Source organism: Opisthorchis viverrini (assembly GCF_000715545.1).
Source record: "Opisthorchis viverrini unplaced genomic scaffold opera_v5_216, whole genome shotgun sequence".
Taxonomy (NCBI): Eukaryota; Metazoa; Platyhelminthes; class Trematoda; order Opisthorchiida; family Opisthorchiidae; genus Opisthorchis; species Opisthorchis viverrini.
The window spans coordinates 302134-328410 of NW_008751872.1; the positions used below are offsets into that span (position 1 = coordinate 302134).

Genomic DNA, 26277 nt, shown 5'->3' on the forward strand with positions numbered 1-26277 from the left:
GTGATAATGAGCAGCGTGTAACTACCCGTCATCTGGTCACAAATAACAAATAGGTTTATAACACTTCAGGCGAACACATGATCAGATACTGATTTTGCGCACGTCCATCCGCTTATCAACTAAATGGGTTGAGTGTGAAATGTGTTATTAAAAAAAGGTGGTAAGATGAGGAAAACAATATAAAATTAACGAACCAATAAAAAAACCCGAGATTGTAGAGTCTAACCACATCTGTCAGACTTTCGGCTCACTTACTTACAGCTACCTGGCTGTGCACTGCACGTCAGCTTTACCAGCATGAACGCCGATGTTTCTCATCGTGGTTTCACCTAAGACAAGTAGTGACAACAGTTTAAACGGTTCTGGGATGAATGATCGGATGTAAATAGAAATATATCCGCCTCGTAGCTCGTAGCTGTCGGAGCGATCGACTCAATGCAGGCAAGCAAGCAAAACGGAATTAATTGATTGATTCTCACGGGGATGCCTGAGTTCGACACAGCTTCGGAGGTCTATTCAGATAAAATTAATCGTATGGACTTCAATGATTTATTTATCGCCCAAACCTTAGACAGGTCTCTTGGAACCTGGCAGTCGTCTTCAAGAAATGGGAAGTAGCATTATGCACTCTTCATAAGGTTGTTGAAAACTCTCCGACAGCCCATGACCGGTTTCACCCTTCTTGGGACTCATCAGATAGGCGCATTCTCCGAGCTGCGTCAACACAAATTTCTTGAAATCAGCGAAATACACTCAGCTACATAGCGATTCGGTTTTGACGGGTGCTGAAACTCCCGTGGGCTGTCGAACAGTTTTCAGCAACTGTATGAGTAGTGCGATATGCCTGTACTGTTTATTGTGACATCTCGAATATCGTGTCAACTGAAACACGAGACGGTCCGGCGCAGCACATTCACGTGTTAAGAGACATCATAAACGAGAGATTCGGGTGGATTCCAGGTGAGTCTCCTGCCAAAATCCAATCGGTATGCAAGTGGCTATATTTCGCTAACAAGCAGCTGTTTGGGAAAGTAGATAGAACTTTCTTTCTTTTTTTATTTCTAATTAGGATATCAACCCTGCCGAAAAGCTATCAGATATCATTTGGGCGAAATCTTTTTGAAGTCTTTATCAAACTGGCTATGTAGACATGAGCACCAATTGTAACAATCAAACGAAGTGTATGAAAATGGCCAAAATGAAACCAAACAAATTTGAAAGCGTGGTTTGGCTCGCCTCAGAGTTGTCACCTCAATGATTTGCGGAGGTCTGTTGATCAGTTGAACTCGTTTTTCACTTGGTGACAAAACGCAACATAGCGATTTGTCGGCCGCGTACAGGGCGTCATTTTATGTATGCTAGGCTATCAGTGTGGATTGCAAAAACTATTCTGTACGAAGAAATCTGATCCACGACGGTGGATTTCAACTGCCTCGGATACACCGGATCTAACGCTTCACACTGGTCCACTGCCGTAACGGCTGATATTACTGAATATTTTTGTCGTCACTGGTTTGATGCACGACAAACTAGAGCCACGCCGTTGATAGGCCGTATGAGCAAGGTTTTCAGGATGGAATATACTATAGCTTCTTTATATCTGTATTTTCAACAACCAGATGAAGTATGAAAGGGCATTTTCTTCACTATTATTTAACAATGAACAAACTTATTGGCGTTTACCCATTGGGGAAAATACTGTTTTAAAGAAGAACGACCCCTGTCCACCGCACATGATGACAAACAGTCAGTACTTCTGGTTGATTTTTATTTACACACTCGCATATTTCTTCTCAGTCTAAGTACTCGAAAAATATATTATCCTCCGGAGGAGCATAGCAAGTCTGTGCGAGTAACTGAACAAAGAGATTCCCAAATCTACTGAAGAAATCAGAAAAGCTACGGTATGAACTTAAGCATAACAATGTGTCTCACATCAAATCAAACAGAATAGGATTCCGCACCTCACCAAAGTGCATATACTGCGGGTACGATTCAAAACCTGTAGCAGTTATTCTCTTAAGTCAACTTCTACTCACAAACGTCACGTACCTTCCATGCCAGTGAACGAATACCATTATCCGTAGGCGGGATTTGGTGCACTGGGACCGTTTGCGATCAGATCACGTCAGGTGATGTTCTTGTAGAAAGCAGTTCCGACTGAGTATGGTGTGTCTTGCACACGTCAACATGGCAGCATTTCGAGTTTGCTGCCTAGGAAATTCACCTCAGCTGGCGAACGTTAAACTACCATTGACTGTAAACTACACTGACAAATTAAGTCAACATCCATACGCCCTAAAGCTTTCCGAACACAGCCAGTGAACATAAATCATGGAAGTTACCTGCTATACACTGCATTACAGATAACTTTCCTACGTAAACCCAGCCTACCTGTTTTCTTGGTCTATCCTTATATTTCCTCGATCTCAGCGATCGATCTCAGCAATCGATCTCAGCAGTCGAGATATTTTGTAGACTCAGTTGTGAAGTCGCCCCTTAATTGAGCCTGTCTAAAATAATATTATCAATGAGCGATAGCCTTATTGTGCATTTAGTCGTACTCTAAATCTTAATTTAATTGTTTTACGACTCAAAGTGAGACATATTCAGCCTTTAAAATGCAGCACGTGAAGAAACATATTAATCTGCAGTGCTGATTTTTTTCACGGATAAAGTAGTAGTTCTGGATTTGTGTAACTGTATTTGATTCTTATCTAGATTAGCAGAATGCAGCCTAAACTTGACTAGATGTATGTTTACAACAACTGTGCGGTAGCTACTTTTGAGTTAGCTGGAAAACAAATGGAATCCGTTCCCAGCCACTTCCGGATGTATTGGTTCATCTCAATAGAGCAAGAGTAACAGTAACCTATTCGATATGGACCATCTAAAACAGTTAACCGAAATTTGTGTCCCTGAGAGATGAAAAAAGTTGCACCTTATGGGAGGGTTTTCAGCACCAAAGGATGTTTGAAGAGACCGGTCAAACGTTGTTATGGAGCTATTCTGTACTGGCGATGGCCTATATGGGACGTCATGAGTATGTCATAAAAAGTAGATTTCCCGCCCTGTATCGGCCATACGGTAAACGGTACGCTATCCAACAAAGGACAACTCAAACAGAAAACAATTTGGAATACATGGCAACGTATCAAAGTTCTCACCTATCCACAGAAAGTCTAGTTTTTTATACAAACGTTTGCATTTTCTAATCTCTCTTTGGATTTTTGACCTACGACTTACATTAATTTGCCGGAATTTCTTCTCCGGAGAGAGTCAAGTGCATCTATTCAATGGCCTATTTGTCATATCGAAATCGAATCTTTAGAGTTTTTGGCTTTTGGACGCATGGCTCTCTTGCTACTTGGGGGAAATATGATCTCAAGTAAGACCAAGCTGTCAGTATCTAGAAAATTGCAAACAGCCAACTTTGAAGATGGATCTCTGGTCACCAGCCCGTATTAATGCTAAACGTCAAACCGAGTACGTGGTGTAGTGAGGTTTTATTATTCTAATTACTTTGTGTTGTATTTACTGGTAGAGAAAATGTTGTTTTTGAATCTATATGCTTGGGCAATCTGTAACGCTTACCCGTTGAACGAAGTACATTTGTGCATAGTGAGCTAGTTTCGATGAAATATCCGCCTTAATCTCTCCTTTCTTGATGTTCTCGCACTACATGTGCCACCACGTCTTACAATTCTTCAATGTACGTAGAACTAGATTAAAATTCACAATTCTTCTATAAGTGAGGCTAGTGTACATGAAAGTAGAAAACTTATTAGTTATCTGTTTATTTAACTAAAGGTACGGCGGTCCGTCCTGGTTTATCCGCTCTGTTCCGTCACAAACGTCCTCGCATCAGGGGATCAGTTAGTCTTGGAGTACTGGGTAAATGTCAACCAGCTTCAGGAAGGAAGCAGAAAATTTCACCAACTTTGACCTCAACGTCTTCTAGGATGGCCTAGTTTTTATCAAAAATAAGAAAACCTAGCAAATGTGGACACCTGAGTTTTGTTCAGCTGTGGCAAGGTATGGTTTTTGAACACAAATTTTAGTTCTACAACCCTGGTGCACATCTCTCATACTGACAAATGGGTGAAACAACTAAAAACAACATGGAGATGAGCAAGCGCACGGATTGTTTGCAAGTAATCATATGAAATGCTCATCTTTGTGTCTGGTTGGTTTGGTTGTTTCAGTCCACGCTACGGATGCTGCAGGTTTCTGATAAACTCGAAAGAAACAGTTGATAGTCCTCACTTCAGTCCCATTACGTCATGGGAAACGAGGTGTTTCTACCTCTCATTGATACATGGAAACCGTCCAACTCAGTGGAGCGGAAGCCACGGCCCAGTGTTTTACTAAGTAAATACAGATTATAGCGTCGTCAAAAACGATGCTACTCACCTACTGTTTTCCAAGTCGCATCCCGACATTTCATATCATCACTATGTTTGCTGACCCAATGTCGACGTCGATGATGGTATGACTATGCAGCATAAAGAACGAAAACTTGTTTGGTTTGCACACTCATCATGGGAAGCGTAACTAGCGGCAGTACGTCGGAACATCAAGGAATAGATGTTAGGACGTTGTTAGGATGTTGGAGGCAGTATTCAATCAACTCGGAGGAATAACAAAGAGCACTATGCGTACTTTGTAACCGCGGAGGAGTTTCCACAGTAGCACCCTCATTTAGTGAGAGCTTACACTGAAGGAACATTTCACTCCCAGTGGTTATTCATCTATGTTCAGGACTATAAGATAAGTATACTTAAACGAATTTGAATAAAATACTACTGCGAATCATACACTGTATACGTGATTATTAAAAATCAAATTGCTGATTAAATGTTATCCACTTTCCGTATAAAATCAGTCCAGTAATTGACATCAACAACACAGAAGCTCTACCAACCATGAGAGAATATTTTTTGCGAGTTTTTGCGTACATATGCGCAAACTTAGCGAGTTCTCGCAGGCGTAGCAACATGACTTCAAACTCTCTCTCTCTGGATGTTCATGAAGGCTAATTTCAAACAGACTATTTTGGGTCTCCTCTGCATGGGATGTCAAACTTTTTAACTTTCGTTTTCCATGAAGTGCCGCTCGCACAATAAATAACGTTCTAATTTTCAAGTTTACTTATTGATAATTCCGAATCTTGTTTCCGAATTCACACCAGGAAAAATTCGTGTAACCAATGGAAAGGTGCACGTTGTCCAAACCGTTATGAATCTAACATTATTAACGAAAGCACGATGATAAAAATAATTTTAAAAAGTGCTTGTCAAAAATGCGCCAGAATTTTATCATAGAATTCTTAATTGAACTAGCAGTCTCTTTTTCGGCTGGACAACACATCTAAGAGACTTCTCAGTAGCCACCACGATCTGGTTTTAATACTACACACCAGTTTTTTACAGTACCACACCTTTTATCAAAAAACGCTCAAACGCTGGAATATTTAATTGGTTTGTGGCGTGTGACTTATTAAGCACCTAGAATGATACAATAATTCTTTACATATTTGATTATATAACTGTAGAATAGTTAATTAACTTTTAGATTTTTGCTTAATTTAGCCGAGTATTTAATTTGTTACGCAGTAAAAGTAACTTACATCACTGTTCCTTGATTTGGTCACTTCAGTAACTAATCGCTCATACTTACAAAAGTGTTGTTACGGCGCATGGATTTCTATCGATTATATGGCACTTTGCAGTGGTTTCCATTGAGATCTCGGCCTAAAAATCCTGTGTTTGGCAGACACCAAGCGGAGCGTTTACTGGTGTATACGGTATCCGAACTGGTGCGTCGTTCTGATGGAATGCTGCACCCCAATATATCGAGTCAACAACGAGCTGCTCTGGGAAACGGTAGTGCGACAGTAGGCTTGGTCCAGCATCGTGAAATAGCTCAAGTTGCCTGAGGAACACGCACAAAGATCCTACTTCTGTGAAAATGTCGGCCAACAATCATCCCTTTCCATAACGAAAATCCGAGTTGACATATTAAAACCAAACGGCTGATATCGTCCGCATATCTTACCCCCGAAGGTGGCAATCTTCCAGGAAAAAATGACCAAGGGCGACCTGCTCTTTAGATATTATCTTTCACTTATGGAACTTTGCACAATACTTTCCATTGTCCTTTTATGATGTGAGCAACAAAGTTGTTTAAGCAGTTATCAAAGTAAATGATTCTATGTTTCTGTTGAATATGCAGTTTTTATGTGTTTTCGCATCCTGCACATGTAACTGGCTAGTGAAGTCACAAGATTTTTCGCGCACATATAGAATATGACTTGAAATCTTGCAGAACAGATTGGTTTATATAAGAAAAACTATAAAATAGTTACAATAAGGATCTGTTGCGGTTTTCGTGATAATACAATTTGTAATATTAGCATTGGCTATTGAAAAGAGTTGGTAAGGCTGAACTTTTCATGAAGAGGACTATCCTACTTTGAGAGAAATAGTGTGCAGGAAACTAATGTTCTAGAGTACACAGCACTTTTCTAGTGTCCAGGCCAGATTCCGCTAGGGAACATAAGAAGATTAGAACGAAAACCATGATGCCTAAGATCTTTCAAAGGTATTTCCTACTTGTCCTCATTTGTTCTTATCACAGCCATGGTCCTCTATGGTTATTAACCGTGTTGAGTCTGTATTAGATTTATCAGCCTTATGGCAACGACTATTCATATGTTTATTTAAATTGTACCATACATTGCTCCATCGGTACTGCGATCTTCAGTGCTCTGTACGGATATCTTCTTTGCGAAATATCTATTAACAAAATTAGGGCCTGACGAAGGGTGGGGGAAATAATCTTGTTTCGTGGTTCACAACAATTGCCGTTCAAAGAACATGTCAGATTCTTTCGCAGGGATATATTTTCCAGATATACATTTCGCTCATTCCGAATTGCCGGTAACCTACACTGCCTAACACAAAGTTGTTTGGCGGACAGCATTTGATACCAGATGGCATGTGATTGTAGGTGGATATCCAACAGAACTTCCACCTTGTACCGCAGTGCAAAAATTTCGTAGCAAACAGAATTTTGTCATCTTTACATTGATGGTGCCACACAGTCTCTTGTAAACACTACCTAAACATCAACCAGTAAGTACACAGGACTACCCTTCAAGTGCCTAACTGCCATTCCATCAGAAAGGAGAACAAGTTCTAGGATACTGCACGGTTGCCTAAGCCTAGACAAGGGTAGTCGAGAGGCAGAGGCTGGGTTCGAACCACCGATCTTCCGGTCAATAAATTTGCACCCTAACCACTTGAGCCACCTCGCCTCTGCCTTGAGCACGTGCTAAACATAAGTCAAAAAGGGAACAAGTAGGTGTATCCATATCTCACATTTTTACAGTGTCAATTTTGAACGTTCAAAGTCTCTTTTTCAACACTGGTCGTAAGTTTTACACATTACACCCTAATAATGCGCATTATCATAATAAAATAAAAAAATTCATTGAAAATGGTTCATGGTATCCTAACTCACATTGCTTGGGGAGAAATTAGTTCTTGTACCACGCTTTATAACGAACAGGTGGTTTCGTAGTTTCCAGCAGCCAAATCCTAAAGCAAATATCGAGATATTTTGAAAAAAAATAGTACACCTATGCAGTGAAAGTAGCATTCAACCATAACTGTTCAAACATTGTCAATTAAAACTATGCCGTGAAAGTAGAAGCGTCCGTAGTTTACTGCGCAACTGGTGTGTTGCTCCATAAGGCGACGTGAGCGAAATGATCACGTACATTTTACTTTGCTGGATACAGCCACATATTTTATTCAGACGACAAAATTCGTCCAATGACTTGATAATTGCCACAAGAAAAATTACTCCAAAGCTATAGAAGTTCGATCTAACCCTTGCTTTACTTTATCTATTGCATGTTTTGTTGAACAGATGGCTGCCAATCTGGGGACTGTTCATCTTTCCACCGATGTCGGTAATTCACAGGTAGACAGACCTGTTAAAAGAACTTTTCGAATGCAAGATTTCGATAGCGCCTTCTTGGGTTAATACAGATACAAAAATCGGAATGAGGTTAATGGACAAACTAATCACATCCCTCGTAGGTGAACATTTTCACTGCTTCAGGTGGTATAACTCGGATGGTTCCAAAGTGTGCCGGCGGAGTGATAGTATGAAGTTTGACTCGCACAAATCTCTTCAACCTCAAGCACAGACCACGATTTGTGTTTTTGGTTAGCTCTAAATACGACAAAACTTGGTTTCAGTCCCTCCCCTGTTTAACTGAGACTCACCAGAGTAATCGCTTCAGGATAAAAGGAGGACTGTTGTAAACGAGTGTTGTGTGGCTGTTGATTTTGTTAATCCCACAACCACCCACAAACGGAATAAGGTTACGAGAATGCAGCAACAGTATTCTTGGTCTGAAATACGATAACTGTGCAACGGGATATCGATCGGTGAACCGAGACAATCTGAGATCACGCATGCAATTCTCCGTGACGCTATAGGAGGTCAGGTAGCCGAATAGCAGTATCCTTTGCCGCTTCCAAGACATTTAGCTGAACGACCATGAGACGACTTCGTAGCACACGACATGTCCTCAACATTTCCACCCGATTAGTTTGGCGGTTGGCATCGATCAGGTTGGCGAAGGATCCTGTGTATCGTCAGTCCAGTTTTCGAACAGTTTGTTTTACGCTTGAGAAACCTCTCGGATGGTAGCAGGGTCATGAGTGTTGGCTAAATAAACGATCACTGACCAATCACGCCGTCAAGTAACCTATACTGGAGGTTGGGCCGAAGACCCATATTGGAAAGTTTTGGTAATTGTTCTGCACTTACGTGACTGAATGGCACAAATGCGCGGCTTGAGAAGCCTTTTTTAAACTATTCTGAATGTTCTACGTTTATTTAGGCTTTAAAGCTAAGCGGAGGCTCAACATCTACGCATATACTGTTATTTAGCCTCTGCACATTACTGAGTTAAAAATTTACTCTCACGTAAGACGCTTTAAAAATGAATTTTCTCATGCTTTCAGCGTATCGGAGCTGGTCTCGGAGGAACTACAAAATCTCAGAAAGCAATATGAGTTCCTTATAAACCGGTCGCTGCAGTTGGAGAATTCGAATCGGACACTGCAGGATAAAATCAGGGAGTACAAGTCTTCAAATAAGAAGATGGTTCGAGACTTGCAAGATAGAGAAGCCCTTTTGGAAAAAGTATGCCATAAAAATTTGTGGATCTCAGTTTACTTCATATCTCGGTGCATATTGTCTACCATCTGCAGTCCTCGGAAATCTTATTTTATCTTCTATGACTGGTTACACTGTTTTGTTGCTAATATGTGAGTTCCACCAAATTAGCACTATTCAATAACACTTATTCGGTTACTATCGTGTTTTCTGGTAAGCACAGTTATACTTGGTAGCAACACTTGCTCAGTATATCCTATCACAGCGTCTTCTTTAGAGCCTTGACAATCGATGACAGCTTAGGTTGATCGTCAGTTTGACGGAAACTCGAGGAATGCGTTAGAAGAAGGGTGAACCCGGTTGTGAGCTTCCGAAGGGTCTCCAGCAACCCTATGAGAATCGCTCTATCAGGAAACTAACAGCAGTTATCGTGCATTCTGGTAAAAATAAAAATAGAAGGCGAACGAAAGCTAACCAAATCACTGCCTGTGTCACCTGTACAAAAATGATTCCATGAGTCGGAAAATATTCCTTTAGAAATTGGTCATGTGAAAGAGGGGCACCGACTACACCAAAGTTTGTCGGTTTCTGGGAGCGAGTAAAATATTGACTACAAATCAAGTCCTATGGGTCGTGTCACTAAATTCTATTTAGTGAACATAACAGATGCAACCACCTCTGGCAAGGAATTTCTGGAAGTCGTGTACAAAATAATTAGTTATCATTCAGTTTGACTCACTTCTTAGAGTACATGACACAATATGTTAACTTGTTCACGTTATGATTCCATAACGATGTCGCAGTAGTGACCACCCTACAAGAGGCAACCTCCTGTCACCAAATTGTTTTCATTTCCCATATCCGTAACAGTGTGCTCCATTGCAGTTTTTCTACCCCTTGTGTTACTCATGATGCCCGTTGCATTCCCCTGAAGAACGACGATAAAAGCGTTTCAGGAAAAGACTATCGGATACAACAAAACATGTAAGAAACTCAGATTAGAAGCTAAGAAGTTATCTGTAGTATTCGGGTCACATGGCCTTTGTTTTAGGCGATACAGCTAGTTAAGCGTTTAGTCAGTACTGTGGGGTGATCACTGGCACTCGGTTATCTAGTGCGAAGAAATGAGTGGTGAAAACACTACGCTTTACATAACCTTTCTGAGTGATGTGCGATGACTGCAATCAGCTTGACTGAAGTCTGTTCAGGCAAATCCTAATTAACTATAAGTTACCAAAATCGCAGTGACTGAGAGCAGCCCCGCATGTTTTATTTGAAGCACATCGTGATGTGGAGTGTACTACGTGCGGATTGGTAGCTTAGCAAAGAACTTGATTACAGTATAACCAACAACCCTTTGTATGCTTTTTTCAACCTCTATAGCTTCACGAGTCGCATGCACGGGAGAAAAAGACACAGCGCCATTTATCGGAACTTCAAGAAGAACAAAGTAGGTTGGCGCGTGACTACGAGATCCTACGTCAGAGCTATCAACGGAAGGAACATCAACTTGGAGGGCTGTTTTCCGAACGTGCAGACTTGTACAGAAGATTGGATGAATCGGAATATGATAAAATTCTTTTGGAACGACAATTAGAGGCGAAAGCTCGATCAAAACGTCCTCCAGCACAGTGAGCACATTGATGTGGTTAAACACATCACATTTTCCATGTTCTTTTATTTCGTATAACGGTAATTACAAAAAACAACACTCAAAAATACTCCGCTGTCTGAACTGTGACATGTTGTCTTGAAAACGGCATTTTGTTGTAACCAAAGTGAATGAGCATGGTCGTCCATTCCAATGCTTAAGAAGAAATGCTAGTGAGTAGTTTGCAAGAACGTGCCCTGCCACCTCAGGATTAAATGGTATGTCGTTTGTTTTGACTGTAAGCTGGCAGCTGTTCAAATGCCTAGATATCCCGAAGGAAGCTTTCGTGACGGAAAGCTGAAAATGATGAAGTGAAATTAAGATAGTCCAAGGTTGAGACAAGCTTGGTTCCTCTGGGAGAAAATAAATCCTAGATCGGTCGGTCTATTTCAGAATCATCCGGTTTCTATTAGAGCAACCAAAAGCTACTGCGGTATACGTGTCATTCCCTTACTGGCCTGACGTTTCCTTCAAGTGATAGTCGACTGTAGGAAAGGCAAAACCGCGGATCGGATGCAATCGAAGACGAACAAACATCGCTTCCTTTGACTATGTTATCAAGATACGTTCGTCTTTCTATCTAAACTATAATAATGGCTACGATTTCTGTGTTATCCTAAAGATAGAACTCACCTTATTTTTTGAATTCAAATGCACTAAGAGTGGGGCATCGGAGTTAAAAACTGTCGTTGTAGGTGATAAGCATGTGTGTATATAAACCCTTCGAGAGGATTGGGCGAACTTTAGTCACTTTCGATAATATCTTTTCCCAAGCTCATCTGAACAAAAATGAAACATCCACGGAGTGCAATTCGTAAAAAGGTGGCTTGTCTGGTAATCCAGAATGCGCTCAAATGCGTCAGAGTACAACTATCAGATATCTTGATCAAAAAGTTTTTTTTCTGTTTCGCGGGTGCACTGCAGATACATTTGCGTATGTTTGTCACAATAAGTGTAGTAATAACTGACAGGCACTCCGTAGGTCAAAATATCACATAAGATATCATAGGATATGTGCCAACAAGCTGAGGATAACAGTTTTCTAGTTCAGTTTCAAACATGCAAGATTCAAGATGGACAGATACACCAACAAGCTTCGTTGTTCAACTAAGTGGTTCTGGCTTCCAAAGACTGCTAGGTGCCTTGCACAGAAACCCATTCAGTCCTGCAGAGACTGTTTCAACACGGTATCTCTACTGATTGATCTCCGCATTTATCTCAATTTTCCCAACGAGGAACATCTGTATTCACACAACCAAAAATAGTCACCGCACCGCTGCCCACCATGTCTGGGAAATTTCATCATGAAATTCACTCATGATTGACTATGGCAGCAGAAATGACAGTCCAGATGAAGCTCCATCGTCGGTCGACCAGCTGTAGTGATCGATTTGTTGAACTAACATCAACGTATGGGGATCCCTCAGTTTGTCTAGCGACAGACTGGCAGTAAAATGGAGCATGTTTAAACGTGCGTTCAAACACTATTGCACTCTCATATTTGATTTAGAGAGCGAACAATTTTGCGTTTGCGGTTTTATTCAACAGTTGTCCGCATATGATGATTCCCTAGAGTGGACTTCGTGAGACGTATCTTAAACAGACATGGTTTTAGAATAACTTGATTTTTTTATTAGGTGCTAATCGGAAGTTGAAGTAAACAACTCATTCTGAGGCGAAGTCACGCTCAGTAGGAGGGAATGTTTTGGATAACTTGAAACGGACCATTTGGAATGTAAATATTACCCAGTAATTTATTTAAAGTCAGCTACGTTTCACGCTGAAAAATACGACGTTCTACGAACACAACAAGGGATCGGAGGTGACTTTCTGGTATTCTCATCATATAACTCGAAGACGATCTAAGGGAAACGTATCCCTAAGCAAACACGTAAAACAGCAGCAAAGGCCATTTTTACTGCAGTTTAAATTCTCATCTGTCTTGTCCCGGAGTTTTTATATCATCTTCATCAGTTTTATTCACCCGATTGCTACTACCCTCAGTGTGCCTCTAGAACAAATAAGCCGACGAATATCAACTGCACAAAACGCCAACACGAGTAATAACACTTGAAGAAAACACAAGCTTGTGTTGATTAAACTACTTCGAAAATTTCATCATTGACTGCGAACAATCAGCCATGCACTGAATTCCGAAATGTTACGCTAAACGATAAACTAAAGTGAAGCTTTCACTCTCCCCTTTAAATTTTCGCAGACGCACTTATTATTCTTGCACGTAAGTAAGGGACGCTTGAATGTCCGTGGTTTACGACTCAATGTGGGAATTATATTCCACCTCCTTATAGTAAAAAACAGATCCATTTCGAAGTAACCAGCCCCGAAGCACGATAGAAATCTGCACAGTTCTATTATCGTTTATGTTGAATTTTATATTACTTTGTATAAAGCACCAGATTCTAAGTTCTCTGCACTCTGCTTGCATATTCTCCATATTGGGATCCTGCTAAACTAAAGTAATTCTACGCGGACGTGGCTACGCGATAGTATCTGTTTATGATTCGACCACTCTGATATAAACTCACCAAGTGTGTGAATATTTGATTATCATATGCTATTCATTATTTTCCGTTTATTCCGTTGGCTCCCATACCAGTCACCCGACATTTCCGCATCCTATGACATTGGTTTACTCCTCACAGAGATCCAAACACTCTAAAAGAACTGCCTATTTGCTATAACAGAATGTGGTTTTCATCATTGTACACAGCGTTTACGGATTGTCAGCATATCAGAAAACGAGTTCATTGGACCATTTCATTTCTGCAGAAGTTCATTTTCCGTGTCAGATTGAAGATATTTCCTTTGCAATCTTACTTCCATGGTAAAATTATATTCATTGATCTCCATCTTTGCAATTAGCATTTATGTTCGTCAATGTCTGTCTAGTTTCCTACCGCAAACTTCTAAAATTTCGCTGCTACTCAACGTGAATCACTGAAACAAAAACGTGGTTTGGATGACTTTTTCAAGTTTTAGTCCAAAGCGACCATGATCTCTGATTACAAAGATCTGAAGGCAAAACAACTAATACTGGAAAGCACATGATGTTTAACCTGGTGACAAATTTGCTTATTTCCATTGCAAATGAAATGAAATCGGCATAAAAATTTATGACATTCAGTGAAACTAGTTTGTGTTTAGGTGAAATCACCGACAACTTCGTCGATGTCCATATGTATGTAAGCCTCTGTATTTTTTCTCCTGAAATATGGAAAACTCAGTTACACAAATCTCACACGGATAAACTGTGATGAATCCAAACCAGTTCTGTTGACCACATTGCACAAATGTACAATCTTTTGTTCAGGGAAAAGTTACTCATTACTGTGTCGTTGTCATGCCTGGTTCACTAGTTCATGGAGCAGAACAGTGATAATACACCGAGCAATAACTTATTTTAGACAATTTGTATCCATTTCGTAATAAGTATATCACAAAAATGACCTAACACATACATTTCTAGCAACTTGATAGCAGAACAGTCCACTAGGCTGATGGGTGTGCGTACTTTTTGTGATGACTTGTGATAAAACAATCCAGGATTTTGGTTTGACGGTTTTTGATAGGAAAATGCACTTGATAAGAGAATCAATGGAGGCTTGCAACTTTTGTCCATAAAATCATTAGAGGGATATTTTTGACGAACTTTTTTGTCTCTAACCTATTGGCAGTAAATTCAAGCATTCAAAATGACAATATCCAAAGCACTCGCCTAATGCCTACAGATCCCCCAGGCTAAATATATCACTGAATACCACAAAATATCCGCCTTTCACATTGTCTTGATATGGAACTCCTCTTTAGCGGTTTTTAGTAGCTTGTGTCAGTTAGCCTCGAAGTTTCGCTGACGTATGGCGAGGGCTTTCAACTCATTTATGTCGGTAGCATTTTCTCTGGCTAGAATATGTACTACAAATTCCGTGAGGGTCATCATATCTAACATTGATCAATAAGAGGAAGACCTTATCAGTTTACTAGCTTGGGCGTTTTAGTTCACTTTGCCCACATCTAACCATCGCCAATCGTATATGAATTACTGTGGATGAAGAAAGTCAGTGATTATCCTTATTCATATTAGCTACAACGTTGAATCCCAAGTTTCTCTATTGCACCTCCAACTTATGTGAAGCGAACAAGCAGCTTATCGCGTCAGAACTGAAGTAATTACGATCAACTCAGTGCTATTATTCATTCGATAAAGACAGGCTTGGTTTTTCTGGTTGGTCTTCATTTAAAATGCTATATTTTTAATACTTTTAATACTTTTAATACACTTTAATACTGGTGCCAAATTGTCAAAATTGGGTGAACATGAATTGCCATAATGGTCTCACGAGCTCTCTGCCTGAAGAACCTGGGGTCTCCTAAGTTAAGAGCGCACGTACACAGTGTCATGCCTTCATATGAAACACCGGCAAAGACCAAAGTCCGCAGGGTCGATAATATCATTAGCGTCAAAGGGACAAGCTGGTAACAGCCACTTATAATTCGGCTTCATACAAAGGGCTAGAGACGCTTTCATCTTGATTTAGTTTGTAACTTAGCATCGATTTATGAGTGACGGGTTCAGTTTAGGAAAAAAACCAAAAACTACACGATCCAACCCAGTCAGTTCGATATGATGCCATTTTCGTCACTGAGCCTTCATATGCATTTCGCAACTTCACAGCTTATATTCTTTATTCAACTATTTCTGACGTGTGCCTTATGCCACAAATTGCCGTTGTTAGAAAAACCTAGAAACCGGGCATATTTTTCTGGAGAGACTTGTATTAAATTACATTAAATTGCTTAGACCCATCGTTGTCTCCAACTCGTGCCGCTATGCATCATTTGTTTTACCTCTAGTATTCAGAGCGCTCAAAAAAATCGCATGTCATTCTCGGTTTCATCCTTTTCACCAGTGTACTATTATCCCCATACACTTTCTGTCTACAATCAACCTACTCATTGTTTCGACTACTCAGTGTTTCCCAGATTCCCTTTTTTTCCTTCCCTATGTCTTCCTCAAGCCCCCAAATTATGCTTTCTGAGTTCCTGCCACACTGACAACAATTTATCCACGCACACCACCCAATTGGTCTCACAATGTCGTCCATCCACAGCTTAGTGATCTTTTCACCCTTAATTTATGCGATAAACTACGAAACCCTTTTTGGCTAAAGGTGTCGCTAATTTCAGGGGATCTGAACTGAACTTGATCCGGATGCATTGGGAGAGTCTGGACGTAAAGTGAAATGTAATTAGTAATGTCATACATTACAGTACAACGTTGAGGGCCACGATATTCCAATGTTGTGGCATTATTCGAGCAGTTTCAGAAACATGTCAAATTAGGACATAACTGAATGTGATTTAAGGTGTTTGCCTTTAAAATTATGAAAAGACTGGGTTAAGTATCGAGCATATTCGGATACTGCCTCCTAAGTGATAGGAAGATGTGTCGGGATAGATCGGTTTTTCGGCCAGCCTAGGTGAAGTCCCCTTTGACGATGGTGACTCGCTTGCATATCGCCTAGTAAATTCCACTAACCGGTGCTCCTGAGCAGTAGCAAAATCCCCGTTAATTAGTTTTCATACTGAGTTAACCAAGGCTATGAAGTACACCTACATTAAAACAGGCCATGCGTAAAATGTATTGTTACAGCTCTCACTCATCGGAATCAGCTGAGTTTTTCTTCGTGTTCAATATCTTTTGCAGCCAAATCTATTCCTCCGCTAACCAAAGAACTAAAACCCAGTCAGCCGATCGCCCAAGAGCTGAAGACGACACCTTTGTATCGGGCGCCGAAATGACTGAGCAACACCATCATACGATCCAGATCAAAACAGGACAACCAGAGTTGGATGGGGAAATCACCAATCAGGTGGAAACAACGGAGAAGCAAGAGTTGAACAATTACGAGAGTGCTGCTGTGGACGAGACGCAAACTGAAACAAAGACGGCTGAGGTAACCCTACCCGTAGATACGCAACTGTCTCCTGATGATCACACAATCAAAGTCACTTTGCCTGTTGATAGTGCTGATGCGACCACAAAGTCTCAAAAAGCAGGAGAAAGAGTGAGCTATCATCACCCAGTGCAACAGTCACCCTCGCTCTATCAGAGGAATACACGGTTAGACAGGAGGAGTGGTACGGATTCTGCTGAAGAGGAGATTTTTCACTTTACAACCAGTCCCCTAGTGAATCTTGGTAGTCACTGGGAGGAATCACGCTATCGAAATTATCGGACAACCTCGTTGGGAAAGAGATTCAATAAAAGAGGTAAGTTAACCGATTGGTGAAAGTAACGAGGTAGTGATCGGCCGAAAGGCAGTCTATGTGAGAGTGATGCTACTGGACTGTATTGGTAGTCAAAAATGATTGTTCAGAAAATTCTGAAGCTTTTCAGGCCATTTGAGAAACAAATGGGCTCAATATGCTACACACTAGTTTCCAGTTTTCACCTAATTAACCATCCTGTACTGTCGTAGATTATGCGTTGCTTTGCTCCTTTTAAAATTTAGCGTTAGATGAATACGCATACGTGTGAAATAGCTAATTGATCCACATTTGGAGTGTTCAGTTTCGTCCATGGTATTTCGTCCAAGCCAGTCCAGTGGTTTGGTTGCTACGGCGTGCCTAGTGCGTTACGTTGTCCCATGGGACCGGAAGTGCACATTCGCATGCCGCGTGACCCCACTGAGAATGCGTGGGCTGAACATCCGGCTGGTTAACAAGGCATCTGAATTCAGGCTCGGTCGTTGCGCCGACGCTCGAGTGATTTGGTCAAGGACACGTAAAAGTACCAAATCGCTTGCCCCTGACACCAGCGGACAAACAAGTGTCTCAGGCATCTGCAGCAACCACTGGGCAAGTCAATGTGCCATCCAACCATTGGTTTGTTGGCGACCGTAGCGATACGCACAATCTCAGACTAATGGTCCTATATTCCAGCTTAGAAAATACAGACGTCATCATGTCAGAACGGCACTAGTCAACTAGATCAGAATGTGGTCACAATGCCCCTGTGTGGTAGGTTCATCTGATGTGACGTGCTTGATTCAACAAAACGCAGCGAGCCCGTAAACATCAAACTTTGTAAGTGAGTTTGTGCCCAAAGAGGGTACCTCTGCATTCATCAGGGTTACTCAACACAAATATGTGGTTGACAGACGTTTGATTCATTTCATATCAGAAAAAGCCCACCATCGCTTGAAGACATCAGAGACAGCGAGCTTTGGATTGGCCGAAGTCGTTTGTGTGAAAAGTCATTTTGGATTTTTCGACCTCGGAAGAATTTAGGAACATACTTTTACCGTACCAGAAGCTGTTTTTGTCATCTCTCCGGTGATTTTTTACCCCCTGATTCTGTTCGCCTTTCCATCGCCAGATCTTTTTAACTAAAATGTAAGTTTTGAGTAGACTTTATTGCCTCCATGTTCCTATAGTTACGACGGGGTCGATCCATTCCACCGCAAACAAAAACATATTCGTTCTATTCCTTGCTGTTTTTCTAGGATAACAACTACCTTGCAGAGGCTAGGTAGATTCAAAACTCTCTCATAGCACGTTTCTCGGTGAAACTGAATGAGGATGTATTAGTGTACACTGCACCCTAATCCGCCTCCGCGACAGAAGACGAAAGACCACTGGGGAAATCGATACTGGACTGATTGCTGCTGGCCAGACTCCTATTGAACAAATATCCAGGTATCGCTACTCAAGATCGCACGTCCATTTTTCGCATTCCTCTCTGGATCGCTTCAGATTTCAGTTAATTCTCAACCATCAGTTCAGTTGGAGTCGACTCTGTAGCCAGTCCCGATCGAGTTAACGGGGTTTTGTTGTTTAACTAGCATTCACCTAACTCAGACAAACACCGAGACCACTTTCTAATATTCTGCACTTTGTAGCTGATGTGTGCATAATCCGTACTAAGGGATTCGTTTCCGCAAACTCAGTTAAAGTTTTGCCTCACCGTGGAAGTCAGATTTTATGATAACAACTGCGCTTTCTTCTACGCAGTAACGGATATGTATATGCCGCGGAGCCCAGTGCGTTATGTGAGGCGCCCTCGACCTTCATCGGCTTACGGTTTCACACCAGCAGTCCCGCTAACCGCTGACTACGAAATCTATAGAAACCCGCTTCCAAAGCGCTCAACAACAAGTCTGGGTCACCTGCCACCGCCGCGAGGTTGGGAACGAGACTACGCCAGATTTGAGAGACCCACAATATCACGATATCAAACTGTTTATCCTGAAACTCCTGACCCCTTCAAGTATGACACGATGCGGCCCACAAGAGCTGAAATAATGCAGCTAGAAGATGAACTGTCCCGCCTGCAACGCGAAAAAAGAAATCTGGAGAAATTATGCTACTACCACAATTCCAGTCGCCACATTAAGAGTTACAGAAGATCAGATGATTTGGTGGGTGGAGGTGTGCAAAATTTTAAGAGCTCCTAATCACGAATATTTGGCAGGGCATTTGTGGAAACCAGCAAAGCAATTAGCTTCCAGCTCTTTTTTCAATGTTTACATGCCCTCCCAGATGTGAGCGAACATTTCGAATGAGATTGTAGTTTTTAATGTACCATTTATGCCTTACGAACCAAATGCTAATGCACAATGTCCTCACATATTTATTCAGCTTCAGACGCTTCTTTCCAACCTTGCTTCATCCTGCTTAGTAGCTACAAGCTTGAGAGAAAACCGGTTTGCCTAGTATAAAATTGAAGATATCGATAGCATATTTTTTACCACTTACCAAACGGGAATGATGGAAGGACAGAAAATTTTCGAAAACCCATTGTATGCGGCCGGCTTAATGTGAGCCACCTAAGTCTTCTTTGAAAATGTTCATCTTAATTTAGAAGTCAGTGAATCGCGGCCATAAATCTTGAACGCTGCCTCGGAATTTTCATAAAGCACAATTGACATGTTGCCTTAATGTGCACAGGATATAGCTCTGACGATATTGATCTTTAAGAGTCGGACAATCTGAACGCACAATCGAACACCAAGTAAATAAAGTTATATTTTTCACTATCTGTCCTCAAACAATCCCGTCTAAACATAAGCAAATTATTTTCTTGTATCAGTCAGAGGAATAACATGCCAGTTTCCTGGTTACACAACCATCGATATTCTGACAAGATGAGGAACACCACCCTAATAACTCGGTAGTCTACGTGTCTAACATAGGCCTAAAACATTACCAGTTTCCAAAGGTTGTTCCCGACAGTTTCTATCCACTACCTTAAAAGTCCCACTTCTGAATCACGTCACTCATCCGGATGGAAAACAAAATGAATCCTGATGCGAATTCATCTTTAACGTGGCCTAAGAACCTAGGATAATCGAAGTACATCTGAACGGTTTTTAATGGGTTCCTTCTCACCTCTTGTTAATTGAGCAGGACATGAGAATTCAACGGCAGTTCACTTTAGTTTATTGTGCATAAGCGCACTATAAAAGTGTCAGTTATAAAGCTTTTTCAAATTACAATTAAAGTGAATGGTGGAGGTTACAGAGATCCTAATAACTTTGGGTGCTACTTGTGGCTCAGAGTTCCCCCAGAAAAAACAGCCAGCTAGCATTCATGACCTTTTGATTTGTAACTTTCCATTTAATTTGGCTAATGAGGTCAAATGAACGGCCAGCACTCTGCAGCCACGTAGTGGACCTTTGCAAATTATTATGATAGAAGCCCCTAGGGTTGTCGGCGTGGCCTTCATTGTACTCTCTGAATCTATGTGCAGCTTTCGGAACATCAAATCCCCCGCCTACTCATGAGTAGTTTCAACATTGTGGTGTTGTTAGGCCGTCTGCGATATGGCAATGGGGACTAGGCTACTGGTACATTTTGCATAATTTTAAGTATCCTAATAGTATTCAGCGCACACTGGTCTGCATGTTGTTCAAGTGAATGAAACTGTCATTAAATATCACTGTTCATCCTCACATTCTGCTGTTCAGAGTTTCTGAATCGTTGGCGGCCAATTGCTTGTTGTGCTAAGCTGTTTTTAAGTCGCATAGCAATAAAAACCACTGAACATGAGCATTGAACTTCGGCCCTTTAGCATTTTTCAACCTAGTTATGCACGCCATGTTGAAGTATATGTTCAAAATAGCACCCCTCTTCTATGCAAGGTTTATACTGGTGCTCCAAAAAGTGTCAAAGCATAGGTTCTGTCTCATAGTATTTCATAAACAGTTTGCATTCGATATGTTTTTCTTCACAACGTGCTTCTCCCACCAGACCACTGTATGCATTAGAATACACTTGAACGACCTTAAAACACTCCACCTAAATGCGCCTCTCACTTAAATCGGCAAAAGAATGTCCATAGAAAACATTCCGTGTGGGATATGGGTCGATAAACAAAAATTTTATGTGGTCATATCTGTTCATCTGAACTATTTCGGAAAACGAGTTTTGGCTAGTGTTAACCTTGGATCCGAAAAACTGTAGACGTTTGATTTCGTGGGAATTTATTTTGAGTACTCGATTCCCACTGGACTGGTACAGCAGGGTCCCTAAATGGCTTACACCATTCCTCAGACAATCACTGAATATAACCTTCAATTTCACCATCACGTGTGGCTTTTTTGGCCTCGCACAGTATGTTTAGTTATTCCACGACAGAATGCACCACAAATACAGTTGTTAGGGCAGTAAAGGACACAGTAGCCTAATTGAGGGGTGGCATAGCAGCTGGGCACTGAAAGGGGGTTACACATGATCAATTTCTGCATATTATTTGTGAGATAATTGACCTATGGCGGTGTTCTGCATCATCAGTAATCGAAAACTCCATGTTGCTTGATTTGAGAAGATTGCATACACACTGAAGTTTACCGCCAGGATAAAGTCTATTTCTTCGTGCAGAATTCTACCTTCGATCCATATGTACCTAGTCGGGGAACTTGAATGCAATGCCGCGCAGAATCTGTACCAGTCCATCCAGCTTAGGGACGCAAGAATGCCTACGGCGACACCGAAACCAGGTTGAGAACATCGACAGCAAGTTAGATGGCCTGGTTTCGTTACTAATGAGCTTAGTGCGCAAAAGACCACCTACTGCACAAAGGAGCCCGGTGCTACCATGCGCCGTACTTTCAATTACTTAAACTGAGTTCACCAACATTGTGGAAATAGATATCGAAAAGAGGTGAGGTGCCTCATTTGATCACTTTCTACATTTTTACTGGTTCTGAAACCAGTTATGCTAAATATGTTACCCCGAATCGATCTCAACTTAGAGCACGCCTTTCCTTTTTGATACAGTTCTACCGTTTGGTGCAAGTAAATAGCGACATTCGCAGTCTTCAAATGCGTTTGGACAGTTTGAAGGCAGTGCGACGAGCCCATACATTGAAGTGAGCTTCCCACAAACCCTTCCCGGATTGTTTACACACAAACAAAATGAAACCCTGCTGGCGACGTTTGTCACAGCTCTAGATATTTTATTTTCATTTCCCTAGATGGCTTGTAAGCATAATTTTATGAGCACTAACAACTTTGAAGAATCATGCTGATTGTTCGGCCCACGAAAGTCGACGTGTGCCGCTCCCATTTTCTGGGTTTTGGTTGTGCCCGGATTTCGTAAATGCTTGACTATTTCATTTGATAATGAACACAGCTGTGTGCGTGCTTTTCATGAATAAACTGTGTCATCCTATTCCACCTACTTGGTTGCCTTGATTCTGCGAATGATTAGGTAAAAATCAGGGAATTAAGCACAGTTTGAGGTATTAGAGCTTGATATCTCCGAGGTTCTGGGGGTGGAGCCAGTAGTCTGTAGATATATTAGCAAACTGAACTCTTCACTTGTGTAGCCAGCCAGATCGGTGTAAAATTTATAGTAACCGGGTAGTAACTCACGCATACGGTGAAACTCGCCAGAACAAGACTCACCCATACGATACAGATCGTAATTAGGAGTCGTCCCGTTATTCGCTTTCTGTCGAGGAGTCAAGGACCTGAAAAACCTAGTCTGAAACTTCAAAAGTCCAGTCACGCCTAAAAGACTCAGCTTATCTCCAAAAGATATCCGTGTATTTACAGGATTAAATGCTCGTACTAAATTGTGCAGCGATCGGATAATGGTGATACTAACCTCTTATGATGAGCCGCTGCACCACACTGCCACAAATATGCTACTGTTCATTTTCAAATTCCTATCTATATGATGCACTCGGAATAACCATTAGATTTAAAGACGGTTTCGTCTAGTCCTGAGAGCAATCTACCGAGCATCCAGAGCACAAAATTGTTTTTTGACATATCCATCGTAGGACTTTGTCATTTATAAAGGTCACAAATGCACTTCGCCACACTGGCGTGTCTCTCCGTTGAAAACGTATCCATTAAGAATAAGATCTGCACACGCTGCATCGATTTTATTATCAATAGTATTCACCTTCTAGGAAGAACACCGCTTCAGTTTGTGTATTCGGTTATAGATTTTAACGACCCAATTTGCATTACTGTATACCTAATTAATATGGAGAACAAAATGACTCATACGATATAGAGGAACATGAGACTAAAGCTGGGAGCGGTTTGTAGAGAAACCGGTACAAAACAGAAGAAGTTTGTTTTGACATTAAGTTTTTTGTATTCGGAGTTCTCATAGGAGTATCGCAATGCTTGAAAAATAATGGATAATCTATAGACAAAAATACTGTTTTTATTGACATTATTAAACGAGCAAATGTTTCAGAGCGAGTAACTCCTGCACACTAAACTTGCTGTGAAGAATCATCCGAATGTTATTCGGCAGAAAATTTCAATATCTCTCAGTTGCCTCAAATTTTTGTTGGTTTAGCCCCTCTTCGAAAAGTATATTTGCTCATTTCCACGATAGACAAGATCCTGTGCGACATCACGTGCTCGATATTTATCAAACGTATCAACCCCGTTTTGAGCGTCATTTTTGCCACAATATTTCCTGACAATTTTCGTGCGTGGTGCGTGCCAAGTTTTGAACGACCAGGAGGAGGAATTGATTCGAAATAATTCCAGTTGAGGTAGTGATGGTTGCAGTTTGCTTCTATCAAGGCACAACAGATCTTTTAACAACGCGTTACTCAGTCATCACCGTTGCAGTGTCGGGGAATGCTCAAGGATTATTGCTCAGTTGAATTCCATCGACTGATAATCCTACAAAACCCACTGTATATTATCATGTGTAGGGGATCTTCTCAACCAGCTTATAGTACTTTCAACCGGTAGCCCGGGACCCACCGTAATTTAATCTTAATTACTGCGTTAACCGAATGATAGCTCTTGAAATTAAAACAACTCATTATTGGGTCAAGCCGTGAAGGCAATGTAGCAACACAGGACACTGAAGTGACAAGGCGATGACTGAAACAGAAACTACCAAAACTCAGCCAAACGTACAAACCTGATCTTGGGTGCATGGGCCTACATCTGATCTGGGTTGTGGGCTTCGTATAATTTGATTGCTACAGACGTTACTGTGGATCGGCTCCGTGGAAATCGATGAATTTTCATTTGGACTTAATGAAACTAAACTAAGAATCCATGGACTCACTGAGAGATAACCTTCTTGAAATCAAGGAAGCGCATCTTAAGCTGACTTACCACGTCCGGATTTGGTTGTACAGTAGTTCTTCAAGTACTCCACTTGTACTGCGTACTGGGGGGGGGGAATCAATTCTGCGCTATTTCATTATCAGCCCACCTTGGATAGAAAGTTTACTAGGATCTGAGACCAACAAAGTGACACTTCGACTAATGGAATAGTAAAACGGCTCACCGTTCACTTATCAATCATCCGAAAGTTTCAACCGAACATTTCTTATTAGCAGTCGACAATGTACTGTCACTTGCTGATTCACATACCTTCCATTCGCTTACAGCTTATTCGCGCTTCATCTGCTGTTCGGATTGGACATATCGGTCTAGCCATCTAGCCTACTTAACTCAGCTACTTTTGAAAGAAAGAGCACATTTCAACTCAGAGTTGCTTATCAGTCCGCACAAACTATGCGGTTACAACCTATCGGACACAAAAGTGAAAATCTGTCAAAAGTGAACATTTCCAAGCCTTTTTTGGACTTTCTCAAATAATATTTGAATATTAAGCAATAATGAACACTGCAAAGCGGTTCCATAATTTTCATACCAAACATACATCGAATTCGGGGACGGCGCTGTTACAACTGAGCAGATGCTGCTCTCATTTCGCCCTAGAGATACAGCCGATTATCGGAGCAGTCAAATAAGCCAGAATATATAATTTCAGGTTAGAACATTCCCCTTTTCCTGACTAGTAAGGTTTAGGTTAGTCTAAATTTGACATTATTGAATTTAATAATGGTTGAAAGAAGAGTTTCCGTGCGTGTTTTGCAGACATTCATGTTGTCAGAGGGTTTTTTTCGACGTTGCTGTTACAACTATAATCCTCAAGTTAAAAGGAGTGAATAAAACTACAGCTAACTTGTTCACACAAAAAACGGATCGAAGAAAGTCAACTCATTGTACCTTGATTATATTTTGCACTATATTCCAGCTGGTTGTGTGAATGCGAAAGTTATGTAGCCCCCTTAACTCTGATCGTCTGTTCTATCGGTGCTTCGAGAAGGATGGTGTGTCAAATGTATGCCTGAAAGGAATCTGCCTATAAACAGAAAGTGTAAGAAACGCTTCTGCACAGATGAGCCTGATTTATGTCTTTGTGATCAGCTGTGCTAGAACTAGAGTACCACACCATCTTAACCGTTGGTGTTGTATACCTTGCTATATATGTACCTTGGTGCCATATACCATCGATTTGAACCAAAATTACGCGCGAACTTGTTGCGCAATTCCTGATTCTACGCTGCCAGACACTTATAAGTTCCATGCCCGCGATTCGCGCTCTACTTTGCTCACACTGTTTTGAAACAGATGAGCAGGATTCCGCTATTTATGAAGCACCTATCCACTACAGCTATTAGAAGGCTCATAGTTCGGTTACAGGGTATGTAGCGTCTAACGCGTTTTTAACTGCCCGCCCCCTTCCATTTAATCATAGCATCAAGCTGAAGTCCTTTCGAAAAGGACCTAATTTCAGCGTCAGTTAGCTTACCGCTCAGTCGACCAATAAGAATCAAGTGGAATTAAAATCCATTATCTTCCGTCACTGAATAAACTAGTCAACACAGAAAATGGAGCTTATCCCAAGGAAGATTTTTATGGCGTGTAGCCGGCCCCCGGAATAGAAATACATCCAGTCTGTCCCAACTGTAAGCATCACTAAGAGCCACAGAGATGTCCTTCCACACATTCACTACCGTCATCATCATCATCATCATCATCATCATCATCATCATCATCATCATCACCATCGACAGCATGACATCAGTGTTCAACACCGATGCTTCACTGCCGTACAACCATGA

General features: G+C 41.2%; 1 protein-coding gene across 1 annotated transcript in view; it reads left to right on the forward strand.

Annotated features, from left to right (window-relative positions):
- The window catches only part of T265_08387 (hypothetical protein), a gene marked incomplete at both ends in the record, with an annotated part of 92143 nt that extends 69601 nt beyond the window's left edge, over positions 1-22542 (forward strand). The window contains 5 exons of the mRNA XM_009174181.1: positions 9045-9225; positions 10582-10829; positions 16575-17140; positions 18884-19290; positions 22151-22542. Of these exons, the coding sequence (XP_009172445.1) occupies positions 9045-9225; positions 10582-10829; positions 16575-17140; positions 18884-19290; positions 22151-22246 (1498 nt within the window). The remainder of the gene's footprint in view (positions 1-9044; positions 9226-10581; positions 10830-16574; positions 17141-18883; positions 19291-22150) is intronic.
- Positions 22543-26277: the final 3735 nt, after the last annotated feature.